Genomic DNA, 13,942 nt, shown 5'->3' on the forward strand with positions numbered 1-13,942 from the left:
CCTGATAATCAATTTCTGTGTTCACAGGATCATTTAATGGGTCAGGTTGGAAGGAACCATGGTGGGTCATCTGGTCCAACCTCCCTGCTCAAGCAGGGTCCCCTAGAGCTCATTAACCAGGGTTATGTCCAGACAACTTTTGAATATCTCCAGGGAAGGAGACTCCACAGTGTCTCTCAGCAGCCTATTCCAGTGCTGTCATCTGCACAGTACAGAATTTCTTCCTCTTGTTCAGGTGAAACTTCCTGTGCATCTATTTCTGCCCATTGCCCCTTGTCCTACTACTCAGCACCACCAAGAAGAGCCTGGCCCCATCCCTTTGATACATTATATACATTGATAAGATCCCTTCACAGCCTTCTCTTCTCCAGGTTAATGGCTGCTGGGGTGAAACCTTGATCCTCTTTAACCACTGCCGCCAGGATGCTCCTATATTTCCAGCAGAGACAGTCAGCAAAGCCCCAGTTCAGGACTGTCCCACAGGGCTGGTCATTTGTAGATGGAGGACTGCATTTTTCCTCGTTGAACTTCATAAGGTTGCTGATGTCCCATTCCTCCAGCCTGTCCAGATTCCTCTCACGCAAATGAGCTTCATGTCACCAATTTAGTGTCACCTGGACATACTAAGATCCAGTTTAAAAAGATTGATTGTGAGGTCCTGCCTTACTAATATCAAATAATATAATATAATAGAATAGAGCTACTTTCTAAAGAACCTTAAAGACTGAACAATCACATTAAATTCAGGTTCTCAGATTCTTTGTTATTAGAAAACTTAATAGCATGAAGTTTGCTGCCCTCCATAGGCTGTTTTTATTATAGTTGCAAAGAGAGCATTTCTCTGTGGAAAGCATGTGATTTTGTATTAACAACACAGCATAAAATGAACTAGTACTTTACTTAGTTATAGTGTGCTGTTGTGAAACATCATTATGGACAGGACATGAGCACCAAATTCCGTACCGGAGTACAGGGCAGCGGAAAATAAACTAGTTCAGTGTAAGGTTTCAGTACAGAAAAATGCGTTTATTCACCCAGCTAAATCATAACTTCCTTCTGGATGAACAGTCTGTACGTGGGCTTGATACCAGAGAAGATGTTGTGTTTGACTGTGGAATGATTACTAAAAGCAGAGTCTAAGAGAAAAAGATTTCAAAACCAGGATCAAAAATAGCTGTGGGAAGAGACTGAATTTTCAAGGGATCCAAGCACTACTTCGATAGATAGATATATACGTATAGATATATACTTTGACTTTTATTGTGAAAGTAAAGATCTTCAGGACGTACATGTTTTAATTGCTTCAGGCAAAGTGAATCATAATAGAATACTAATTATTCTTACTGTGGCAAGGCACATGAAAAACAAAGAGGTTACCATTTTCTGAACGCAGTAGGCAAGGAGTTGTTTCTGGTCTGGCACCGGTGCGAAGAATGTGTTCCAGCCCTCAGTTTTTCTCATGAAAACCACCTAATGGCAGAACAGGAATGCCAACTACCAGGAAACCTAAACGTAACACTTGTGCAAACTCTTTTTCTCACAGCGAATAAGGCTCCGCAAACGGGAATCACTCAAATCCCGGCTCCAGACAGGTGACGGCACCGAGCCATTATTCACCGAACGTCTGAGAAAAAGCTCGGTGGGAAATTCCTGCAGAAAAAAACGGAAACAGAAAGGAAAGAAAGAGAGGCAAAGCCACCGAAAAAGGAAAAGAGTCCCATTTAAAGCCGTAGAAGGCCTGAGAAACAGGGAGAAGAAGGAAAAGTGACTCTAATATTCGGTGTTACCAAGCGCCAGCCGCGCGTGCGCACGAGGGGCGGGGCTCGCGGCGGGGCCGCCCTCTCCCTCTCGCGCACGGAACCTGCGCCAGCGGCGCCGGCAGCCGCCCGGACCGCAATCGGTGTTGGAGCCGGCAGCCGGAGCGCAATTGGAGCTGGAGCGCGCCCTGCTCGCACGCCCAGGGTCGGTGTCCCGGCCGAGGTGGCTCCCGCTGCCGCCGGGAGGGACGGGAGCACAGCGCCGCGAGGGGCTGAGCCGGCCGGTCGCCGCCGCCGGCAGCAGGCAGGGACGGGCTTGCTGGTCTCCCCGGCTGCGCTTTCGGCAGGCGTCTCCCCACCGGGGCGGGCGGCGGCACGGGCGCCTCCCCGGCTTGCCGCAGCGGGTGACGCGGCCCTCCGCGGGCAGGCGAGCCGTGGGCTCGGGCGGCGGCGGGGAGCGTGGGTCCGGCCGCGGCGGTCGGTGGCGGGGCCGGGCTGGGCAGCCGGGGGCAGCGGGGCGGGAGGGAGCGGGTTGCCGTGCGCCGCTCGCCATTGGCCGGCGGCCGCGGGCCGGCCGAGGGATTGGAGCGGAGCCGCGTCAGTCAGGCCGCTCCCGTCCCCCCGGCAACAGGCTGAGGGGCTGGCAGCACAGGGCCAAGGGCTCCCCGGCCCGGGGACACGGCCCGACCCGAGCCGTGCGCTGCCCTGCCCTGCCTTGCCCTGCCGTGTCGTGCCCGGGGGGAGGCCGGCGCGGCGCTGCCGTCTGCAGGCCCTGCTGCCGGCTCGGGGCGAGGGTGGGGGCGGGCGGCCAGCCTTAGGCCCTGGACTTGGGTCGCTCTAGCTGTCCCGGGGCTGGGTCTGCATTACTTTCTGATTCTCCCTTTTTCTCTGCTTCCTCTTCTCCTTCCTCAGGCTTTGTGCGTGGGGTTTCTGGGTTTGGCTTGGGGGTTGGTTTTATTTTTTTTTTTAATTTTTTTTTATTCCCGAAGTCGGTGAGATCATCCTGCCTGGAGGCTGCGGTGTGACAGAAATGCTAAATAGCCCTCTGCCTCGGGGAGGCTTCTCCAGCTAAACTTCGCAGTCGTCTTGCAATCAGGTGGTAGTCTTTCAGAAAATGAGTGCCTAATTGAACCGGGGGTAGAACATCAGGGAAACAGGCTCCCTAAGAGCATAAGGTATATATTAAAAAATAGTTGTAAACCTTAAAGAATAGGCCAGAGTAACCATGAATTAAGAGCTGAAGGAGTAAGTCTCAGATTGCAAATGCTAGAAAACATAATTTGTTGACATGTGGCTCCTGTCTCTTTGTAAAGGAAGAGATTTCCGAGTCATAACTGGATTTCGATTTCAGTTTTTTGCATCTTAGTAGTTAATACCCTTCAACTTTTCACTACTATGAAATATTCTGGTGCAAAGTACCTAATTTTGGATGCATATAATACCCTTCAACTTTCACAACTCTAAAACATTTTAGGTGCCAAAGTACTTCGTTTTGATGGCATTTGATAAATAGGGATAATAGTTGTCATCCATGTAGTTATGTTTAACAGATGGGACAACAGAGCACTTCACACTTCTTACTGTTTCTAAGTGAGTCATTTAAGGAGTGTGACTAATCATCCTACCATACAGTTGTCAACAAAAGAGTAATTTTTTTTCCTTAACTACCCACAAAGTCAAAGAGATTTCTAGATTTTCTGTGGATGATAACTGAGAAGTAAAGAACCTTTCTTTTAAACTGCACTTTAAATTTAGATTGAGGAGGACTACATGTGATGGACTTCTTATCTTAATGTATGTCACATTTTTTTCCTGTGCAGCAAGACAGTGATGTACCTGGGAAGTCAGTTGACTTTAAGTATGGTCATTGTCGGGCATGCAGCCACATGTTTTAAGGCATTCGTCTAAATAACAACCTCACGTGAAACTGAAACAATTTTATCATTCCTCCTTCCCCTCCTCGCTGCACCTGTGTCAAGTTCCAAGTCACCTGGGACAGAGGCACTTCAGTATTCAGTGCAGTATGGATTGGGTATTTTCATGGTAATAGCATGATGGGTGTTGTCAAGGTAATTATAGCGCTGGCTGGGGTTGGGTGGGAACTGCTTTTGTTATGAGGAAACGGGGTAGTAAGAGGAAGAGCTGGATGAGAAATTTGTGTTTAGAAGTGTGATATGAGAAGCGACCTGATTTGAACATAACCCTGGTGGGAAATGGAAGTCAGTAGTTAACTACAGATTGTGAGGCTGAGCCAAGAGGGCAATATTGATTAAAAAAAACCAAAACCTAAATATTACGAGAGTGGAAAATGTCTTGAAGTGAAGATACTCAGATTTAATTTAAGTTGGATGAGTTAGAGCTGGGAGAGAAGATTTTGAATGCATAAAAATGTAGTGTTGGACACAGGAGGAAGATGATTGATTTGGAAGAAGTGTTTAGAAGTGCAGTTACCTTGGGCAGGGACTTGTGGGGGGAAGTAACATGAGGTATGGAAATAATGAGACCAAGGATACATCAGAATGGATCCCACAAAGAACGTAAGAAAGGTATATTAAATGTATGCCAGCTTCTGCTGTTGACAAATACATTTTCTGATTTTTTTGTATCTGTTTGCAGTGTTGATAAAGATTTGACCTTTTTTAAAATGTATTTCTAATAGTCAGTTGATTTGGTCTGTTTGTTGTCTCATCACCTGTTCTGGGAAGACTAATTATTGATCAAGAGTGTGCTTAGAATATTGTTTTCTGTGTTTTCACGGTAATTTAAATTTGAAATGACTTTTATGTGTGTGTGAAGTGACGAAAAGCAGACAAACAAGAAAGGCATTTACCCACATGCAGGCAGAATGGTGCAGTGTGGTTGGGGTTTTTTGGCCTGATGATCTCTTTACAGAAGTGATCTCTTAGTCAGGTGCCTGCCTCGGCAGGTGTTATAGATGCCTTTTGTTAAACAGGAAGCTCAATTGAAAGGACACTTTATTGTCTTTCAATTAGAGAGTGGAAGAACAGGTTTCCTTTAGAAAATAGAAAAGTTGAGGAGTGGTCTGAGCACTGATTGAGTGTAACCAGAGGGAGGTGGTAATGACAGAGAAATCAATAGAGATGATGCCTCTTTGACTCTGGAAGGTTATTCTTGCCTCCTAACAGTGTAGTCCCACTACACTGTTAGGTTCACTCTTTGGTAAATGATGAAGAACTATTGCTAAAGTACAGCCCATCTCTTTTACACCTATTTTCTGGACATGGACATCCCTTTGGTAGGTAATCCTTCGGTTAGAGAATGCAAGGAAAACACACAAATAATGTAAGAATGTCAGAAGAATAAATCTGTAGGCTCTGTGCTATGTGAGGGGTATTACCGATGGAAATACTAATGTAGTCTCATATTGGGGTTGTCACATGTCTACACTGGGTAATTGCAGTCCAGTAATTAGAGAATCATGTTTTTAACTACAGCTTTTAAAATACTCCCCACTGCTGTTGTTTTTTACCTCGGAGAAGTGACATAAATTTTATGTTAATTCCTTTTACTTTCTAGTATATCCTTATTTAGCTAAAAACACCCAAAAAACTCTCATTGCATTTTTAGTTTGAAGTTGCCATACCAACTGATATGCACTTTCAGTGAGAAAGGAGGCTTGAAACTTTTTCAGCAATCTAGAAGTATTTATATATTTACATATTTGCATAATAAACTACACTGTTGACTTGGCAAATAACATGGAGCTTGGTTCACCTTAATCATCTTTAGCCATTAATAACTAATTTATTTGAAAATGCTGGCAATGTTTTACTGTAAATTAGGTAAATTCTTACTGTAATTACTGTACAGTCTAATCTTCTGGTTTTGTGCAGGACAGCTTGGCATTATCATGGATCGCTCCCGACACCGTGCTGGAAGCGGCAATGGGCAGACACCTTCACGAGAGCGCAGCCACGGGGAAGGTGAGAGACAGCGGCAGCTGGAGCGCCTCAGCAGGGAGGAGGCCTATTACCAGTTCATTAACGAGCTCAACGAGGAGGACTACAGGTTAATGAGGGACCGAAACCTGCTTGGCACTCCTGGTAAGACCTGCATACCTTCAGCAGAAGAGGTGTAATGTGAAGTAGCACTCTTGCTGTTAGGCACCACGTGTGGTACTGTGACTCCAGTAGCCTGACTTCTGTGGCTTTGTAGAAACGAAAAAACCTTCCATATGGAACAACAGTATAACACTTTCAAATGCAGCATCTTTATGTACAGGTAATGTCCAAACCCAGATAGTTAACATTTGGTACATTAAAGTATATCTGTTGATACATGGCAATTCTGGGGACCTCTGAACTGTTACTGGAAGCTGGCATACTCTTGACATATCCAGCATCTTTTTTTTCTTCCACCTCACTGCCTACTTCCTCTGATACCTGCATTATTATCTCACATTAGTGCTAGTTTTTTTCTGGTTTCATCAGTTTTATCTGTTTTCTGAAGATTTTAATTCAAGATAGTAAATGTTATTTTGGCATGGCTGTGTTGAGGCAGTAATAGTGTCTTACCTAATGGCATTATCAAAATTTAAATTATTTCAGGAGAAATAACAGCAGAAGAGTTGCAGCAGCGTTTGGAGGGGGCTAAGGAGCGTGTGGCGTCACAGTCTGATCTGGATAACAGAGAAGGTGAAGGTAGAACTGTTGGAGGTAAACATTCTTCATTCATATATATCTAGACACATAGTATGTGGTGCATAAATGCTGTTCTGTAAAAATATTTGGGAGAGACTAATTTCTCTTGCTTTTATTTTCAGTGTGCCTCTGTGGATTGTTTAAGAGAGACTTCCTAATGATACAAAACCTAACTTGAAATACGTCTTGAAAACTTTTTTATGTTAATCACAAATTACTTATTCATTTTTCCCTCATTTTCCTTTGTTAGTAAATGTAATAGCCAAAAAAAAAATACTAATCCTTTAGTTCTTTGAGTTTTTATCATGTATTAGAGCAATTGGAAAAGAAGTTAATTGGGAAACAGTTCATCTCTCTACTTTGTACCATGTTCATTGTTTCATTTCCGTTTGTTTTAGTCAAGTTAGGTCTGTATTATATGCACTGTTTGTCTTCAATTCCCAAGAAATACTGGCTTAATCATTTGGCCAGTTCTAGTCAGATTTAGGAGAGGAATTGGCAGCTCAGAAATGAAGATACCAAAGTACTTGGATGTTTCCTGGACAGAGATGATAGAGTGGGGAGAACTTAATCTAATCCTTTCAAAGGAAAATCTTCACTGTGACCATGGCTGTTGGCCTGCTTTATACACTTAGTTAGCCCTAACTACAGCGATTGTATCTGCTCCTGAGCTTGTACTTGCAGGAGGTTTGAAAAAGGATCTGTGGATATTTTAAAATGAAGAGTATATTTGCACAAAAGGAGAAAATCTGTTAATGCCATGCATCCCACCTGAACTCACTCCTGTGTAAGTTGCTCTAGGTGACCCTGCCTTGGCAGGGGAGTTGAACTAGATTACATCCAGAGGTCACTTCCAACTTAATGGTTCTGTGATCATTTATTCCACTGCTTGTTGGAAACAGTTTTTTAAAATGTTTTCCAAAAGAATATAAGACTATTATTCTTTTTGCTGCTGTATCAAAATGAGTTGTTAAAGTATCCCCAAACTGGTAACTTCAGCAAGCAGCAGATGCTGGACAAATACAACTATCTTTCCTGATCCACCTGAATCTGAATGCTTGCTCAGAAGAGGCCATCTGGGCATATTAATTTCTCTGTGAGTCTGCTGGTGGGACAAATTAATTCTAGGTTGAGCTGGTGAGTTTTGCAGATGTTTTTGCATAGAGCTTATTTTTGTATGTTAGCATAATAAGATAGGTGTCCTGCTACTCTATCATGTCTGAAGTCAGAGCCCAGCAAGTGTAGAGGTTTTGGAGTGCATTGTAGTATACAGTGCATGCAGTTGTATGAATGTTTGCAATTCTTTGTTTTTCTCAGATTCTGAAGTCCTTGGGGAAAACTCAAATGGTGATTCTTTGCTTGAATGGCTTAACACATTTCGTCGCACCGGAAATGCCACTCGCAGTGGACAGAGTGGGAACCAAACCTGGAGGGCTGTGAGTCGAACCAATCCCAACAGTGGGGAGTTTCGTTTTAGTCTTGAAATCAATATAAATCATGATCATAACAGTTTTGAAACTGCTGGTGAGGAGTATGTCGATATAGATGCTACCAGACTGTACGTAGAGAGAAGACGTCAGCTAGTTGCCAGTTCAGGAGCCCCACGAACAAGGAGCATGGCTGCAAGAGAGGCAAACAATGAAGCTCCAAGGACTAGGCTTTTAAGACGTGCCATGGCACTAAGGTCAGAAATAGTCTCTCATGCAGTCTCGGGGAGGCTCAGGAGTAGAACAAGGGAGCTGACAGGCCAAACTAATAATACTACACGAAATAATTCTGCAGCTGCTGGTGAACCAAGAGAAATGCCAGAAAGACGTACTTCTACAGGAGTCAGAAGAGGTAGAGCTAGAACTAATGTCCGGATGAATACAAACCAAAGACTAGAAATTTTGCGGCTGAGGTCTACCTTAAGTAGTCGAAGCCGCTCTCCACTGCACAGGCAAAGTGATGCTGCTCATTCTGAGGAACATGGTCAGAGGCAGGATAGAAATGCACAGCAGGTCAACAGAAGTAGGAGACAAACAGCTCAGGCTTCTCCACAGCCTGTTGAAGAACAAGCAAGAGGTAACACTCAGGCTCCTCAGCTTCCCAGTGTAGCCCCATCCTTGGGAATAACTTTGGAAGAGGAGGCATCTAGTAGGCCAGCAGCTGCTGTCAGAAGACATCCAACAATTACACTAGATCTTCAGGTGAGAAGAATTCGTCCTGGAGAAAACAGAGACCGGGACAGCATTGCCAGTAGAACTCGTTCTAGAGTAGGAATGTCAGAAAACACAGTTACCTTTGAAAGTGACAGTGGGGGATTTCGGCGTACGATATCGCGATCAGAGCGCGCAGGTATTCGGACCTACGTTAGCACTATACGGATACCTCTTCGTCGGATTTCAGAAACTGGGCTTGGGGAACCTTCATCAGTGGCTCTTCGATCAATTCTTAGGCAGATAATGACAGGCTTTGGAGAACTGAGCTCTTTAATGGAAACTGAATCTAACTCAGAAGTGCAAAGAGGCAGTCATCACTTGGCAGATGCACAGAATAACTCAAGTTCAGCAAATAGCAGTGATCCAAGTGAGGTTTCATCTAGAAATAGAAATGCAGTAGAAGGCAGCAGGGGAAGAAATGGACAGAGGGGTGGTAGTCAACGCTCTGGGCGCAGTCGTGAAAACCAAGATAACAGGCAGTCTCAAGATGCAAACAATTTAGTGGAGAATGGAACACTGCCCATCCTTCGACTCGCCCACTTCTTCCTGCTGAATGAAGATGATGATGATGATCGTTTAAGAGGTTTAACCAAAGAGCAGATTGACAATCTTTCTACACGGAACTATGGGGATATTCACACTGAAAATGAACGGAGTAAAACGTGCAGTGTTTGCATTAATGAATATGCAACAGGGAATAAACTAAGGCAGTTACCTTGTATGCATGAGTTTCATATTCATTGTATCGATCGCTGGCTTTCTGAAAATTCCACTTGCCCAATTTGTCGGCAGCCAGTTTTGGGGTCTAATGCCACTGATAATGGCTAGAATTGTATATACTGCTCAGCATTCAAGGATTTGCTCCTGCTCTGTTTGTAATGAGCCAGACAAAATGCATTGACTTAGATAGGGGTCCGTTTTTGGGGGGAGTTTTGTTAAATGCCTTTAAAAATTAAAGGAAATTTGTCTAAATCTAACAATGTAAATACTATTTTTTTCCAAGTGCAGGTGTAGGAGTACACATAGAACCAAATGATATTGGTAAAGTTTATATTTTTTTAGCGAATTTTGTTATGCTAAGCACTTTTGTAAATATGGAAATGCAATAGTTAATCAGTCCTGCTTAATGTATGTTTTTTAACATGGTAATGGACTCGCTTTATTTAGATTACAAAATGTTTCACACAGACCCACCACTGTGTTGAAAAATTAGTGGCTAAATAGCCATTTGTTAGCTTTTTGTTCTAAGAACAATTTCTTTTATGGAGAGTCTCTTGCTGGACATGTTTGCTAAAGATATTTAAGTTACTTGAAGTGCTCATTTTAATAGACTTTTTTTTAAACATTGAAATATACTTTCCAAAAACTTGCCAATTTGGTTCTATTTAAAAAAACTCCATGGCAGTTTTTGCATGTGGGTTTACATGGTTCTTAATGTTGACGAGTTTTTATTCAGACATGGAGGAGTTAGTGGCATTATGGAATGTACATAATTAAATGCTGTCTTTGACAATCTGTCTTTTCAATGCAGACAGCAATCAAATTTATTAATTCCAAGAGGGTGTGTCTTACTTGCTCAAAGAATAAATGAGCACTGAGGAAGCCTTTTTACTCTTCCAAATTACTCAATTGATATTCCTGGGGTTTTAACTGCCTTAGTTTAAAAAGGGGAAATATTTCCTTGACCATTATATTGCCTATAATATGCATGTTTTGGGCATCCTACTCAGAAAAACAAAACAAAGACTTGAAGTACTTTTGTACAGAAATGTAAGGTACACATATAGTATCAGTCCTCTTGAAACATGCCTGAGGACCAAATGGCAAAAGACACTAAAAAGGACAAAATAAGCTTCCCTGGAAGTCCCCAGTATCTGTATAATTAGATATTAAAATTTATACCGATGACTCACACCGAAATAAAGTTGCAAGTTAAATAATTGAGGCTTTGTGTGAATTACTGTTGAGCCATATCCTGTAGATTTACAAGAAGACTTACTACTCTTGATGCTCAGTCTAAGTTTTCACTTTATTCTTTTGCCACTTTTCCCCAGCTCTGTTCCTGGCCAGTTAGTTGTTAGGGTACATAAAAGCTCAGCACAAAGCACTGCAGGGGTTTCTGGGAGAAGCTGAATGTTACAAAGCTTGTCTTCTGAGCAGTCTGCACCTCGATCCCTAGAGAAAGGCAGAACTATGCAATAATCTGGTGTGTGTATATTCTGAGCAGTAGAAAGAGTACTTGAAGTGAACAAGTCCTACTTGCTTTCTCTGCCTGCAGATAGTGGCCTTGACAAGTGTGCTTTTGTGCCAGGTGCCTCAGTTAGAGCATCTGTCATGACATCCTTCAAAGGTAGCTGTAAAATCCCATGTGAGCCATTGGATGTTTGCTTCAGTTTTGTAACTGAAAAGCTTGTGTCATAAATTCTACAGAAGGGCTTATTTTCATTCTGTAGTTTTAAGAAACTCTATGAGATTTAGATGAGTTTAAGGATATGATTCTGATCTCTTATGATGTAATTTGAGCTGTTAATTACTGCAGGCATTGTTGGCCCCTCTCTAAACTGCAGTAAAGAGCAAGGAGATTTAAATGTGATTGTCAGAGCTAGCTTATTTTTTGACATTTTTTCTTTCACTTCTCTTGGCTCCTGATGTTGACAACATATAAATTTATGGATGCCTTCTGCTACTTCCTTGTCTCCTTTTGGCTTGCTTTTATATTTGAAAATGCCTGATCCAAAAGACACTTTTGAAGAGACCTGCCTTTGGTTCACTATTGCCTTGGTGGTCAGGTCCTTCAAGGTAAATTTTAACTCTAATCCTTACAACTGCTACATTAATGCACTAGACATAAAGGAAGATTCGTTGTGCCTTGTTTCATTCAAGGGGGATTTTGCAGTGTGTAAGAACATCAATGGTTACATGGTTCAAAATGAGATGATCTGTTGATGGGTGACATTAACTGAGCTGCTGGGTGCAACATCCCATAGTACAGTGAGAGCTTTCTGTAGAAATTCTAGGCTAGGGGATAAGAAACATGAAGACTCCCCTGCTATATTCCTGTGTTGTCACATGAGAGTTGTCAAGTATTTCCCCACCATTGAAGAAGCATGTAATTTGTTACTCAGCCTTCCTAAGAAACTGTGTTGATGGGACCAATTAAATCTTGGTTATCCAGTTTGGTATTGGCTTCTTTGCCTCCATTTCTGTGGTAAAACTTCGGTTCTCTGCCACTCCCACCCCCCAAACACTTTTTTTGCCTTGTCCTGTGGTGACATTAAGGAAAGTAATTTATTTATGTGGAAATAAATAGAAAAATGAGGGCAGAATTTTCACAAGTTTGTTTAAAATGAAGTATCGAGTTCAACTGTTAGCACCAATCCAGAGCTTGAAGAAAGCCTTAATGTGGAAAATGACCCAGAGAGCTGCCTTGAACAAGACCCCCTGCAAAGATACAGAGAAATACCAGTCTGAGTGAATAGGTTTTTCTATTTTTTGCAAGTGTGATGTTACCAATGACTTTCTAGCTGATATTATGGCCCTGTATGTCTTTGTAATAGCCTTTTTAATAATACGTGACACAGAAGTGGATTCCTGTGTTGCCAAATAACACACAACAATTAGCAACATGTGGAAATTTGGAAATATGAAAGGAAACAGCAGGTTATTTCCTGCCACTTCATGCTTTCGCCTTGATGGGAAACAACTATTCTGCTTTTAAAAGCAGATGCCACTTCCCCATGCCCAAGCTCCTGCTGAAGTAGCCCTGTGCAGTCGTAACTACCAAGCAACTGATCAAAGGCCAGCAACCTGACCACCAGGCCAGCTAGGAATGATGTGGGGAGGGGCAGGGCATCCTGCAACCACGTGAGGAGGTGGTGGGCCAAGGTGGTAGTCAGTGTGAAAGGTGATGTGGGCAGGAGAAAGCTATTAATGGAAGAGAGTGGAAGTAGACTGACTCCCAGTCTGTTCCCACAAATAAGGCAGGCCCTGCAGGCCAATTTGGTGGGGGCAGATATCTCACTTTCTGTAAGAAATCATCACCTCAAGTGCCTGTGTGCAGAAAGTGTGGGGAAGGAGCAGGAGGAATCACATCTGTTTGCAGTTCAAAGGCTGTGATCTCATCAGGATCACAGAGGCCTGGTGGGATAGCTCACACAGCTGGAGTGCTGTGATGGATGGATACAGGCTCTCTAGGAAGGACAGCAATGGGGAGGAGCTGCCCTTTGTGGTGAGAACAGCAGGAATGCATGAGCTCTGTTTCAGGATGGATGAGAAGCCAGCTGAGAGCCCGGTCATGAGAAGTAGGCAGACCAGTATGGTCACTGTTGTAGTAGCTGTCTGCTGTAGACCACATGATCAGGAAAAAGTGGCAGGTGAGATCTTCCTCAAACAGTCCAGAAGATTTCTGAATTATTGTTTCACAAATAATAGTAAATATTCTTGCCAGTTTCCTTTCTTTCGATATCCACACCTGCAAAGAGTGTCATTAATTTGATTGTAGGTTGTAGGATTTACCAGTTCCTGAAGAGGCTTTGAGACCTGACTCTCCTTTTGACCATACCTCAGTGCAGTCTGCAGGATTTCAAGGATTTCTGCAGGATTTCAATTCAGAAAGCTCAGGATTATCGTTATCCAGTCTTATACCATGGTTCTAACTGTGGAGCTGTGCATACCCAGCAGTGGTCAGAGCACCATTCAGAACAAAAGGCATGGCCATGCTGACTCTGCAGCACTCAGAGATGAGTCTTTAAAATTAAAAATATAATTAGCTCTCCTGAGATGCTCTGCAGACAATCTGATTTCAGCCTGCACACAGAAAACATCAACAACAGGCAAACACTGCCCAGCACACTGCAGACTTCCCTCAGCCTGCTCATGTTTACAGGGGGAGTGGGGTTAGCCCATGTTTTGGACACACAATGTACCTCAAAGCAAAATTTCTCCCATTTCTTTTTTTTCCCCTGGGCTTACACTAGACTTTGACTAGTCTGAAAGAGACCTGGAGCAGGTTCACCAGATACTCAGTACACATTGCTCCTTGGCGTTCACACTTACTCCAGAAGGTGTTTATCCCAGCACTAAATTTATCTTCAGTGTAATGCAAATTGCCTGATGTGCAAAAATGAAACATATACACACTAAAACAAAACAAATACAGCTTTGATTTTCTTCTACAGGTTGAACAGCTAAAATGGGATATGTGGGATGACTTTGTCCCGTTATTTTAAGCAGTTCTTTTGAAGGTCTAACTTCAGGCAGTTATAACCCACAGTTGGGTTTCTTTCCTGAGTAAAGTGAGACAGATAAAGTATATTGCTTCTAC

General features: G+C 43.0%; 1 protein-coding gene across 12 annotated transcripts; it reads left to right on the forward strand.

Annotated features, from left to right (window-relative positions):
* Positions 1-1,833: 1,833 nt before the first annotated feature.
* On the forward strand, positions 1,834-10,559 carry RNF6 (ring finger protein 6). 12 transcript variants are annotated; one of them, XM_085044955.1, is made up of 5 exons: positions 1,834-1,962; positions 2,747-4,303; positions 5,612-5,821; positions 6,326-6,433; positions 7,736-10,559. In XM_085044955.1, exons 2-5 carry the CDS (start codon positions 4,246-4,248, stop codon positions 9,445-9,447), a joined length of 2,088 nt encoding a protein of 695 aa, XP_084901081.1. In that variant the 5' UTR covers positions 1,834-1,962; positions 2,747-4,245; the 3' UTR covers positions 9,448-10,559. The 12 variants fall into 12 exon arrangements, with proteins under 12 accessions (XP_084901081.1, XP_084901088.1, XP_084901091.1 ...); XM_085044962.1 differs by having other exon boundaries at positions 2,747-2,853; XM_085044965.1 differs by having other exon boundaries at positions 2,747-2,853; positions 5,617-5,821.
* The last annotated feature ends 3,383 nt before the right edge of the window (positions 10,560-13,942 follow it).

Source organism: Lichenostomus cassidix, unplaced genomic scaffold, assembly GCF_008360975.1.
Source record: "Lichenostomus cassidix isolate B80296 unplaced genomic scaffold, HeHo_3.0 HiC_scaffold_461, whole genome shotgun sequence".
Classification (NCBI taxonomy): domain Eukaryota; kingdom Metazoa; phylum Chordata; class Aves; order Passeriformes; family Meliphagidae; genus Lichenostomus; species Lichenostomus cassidix.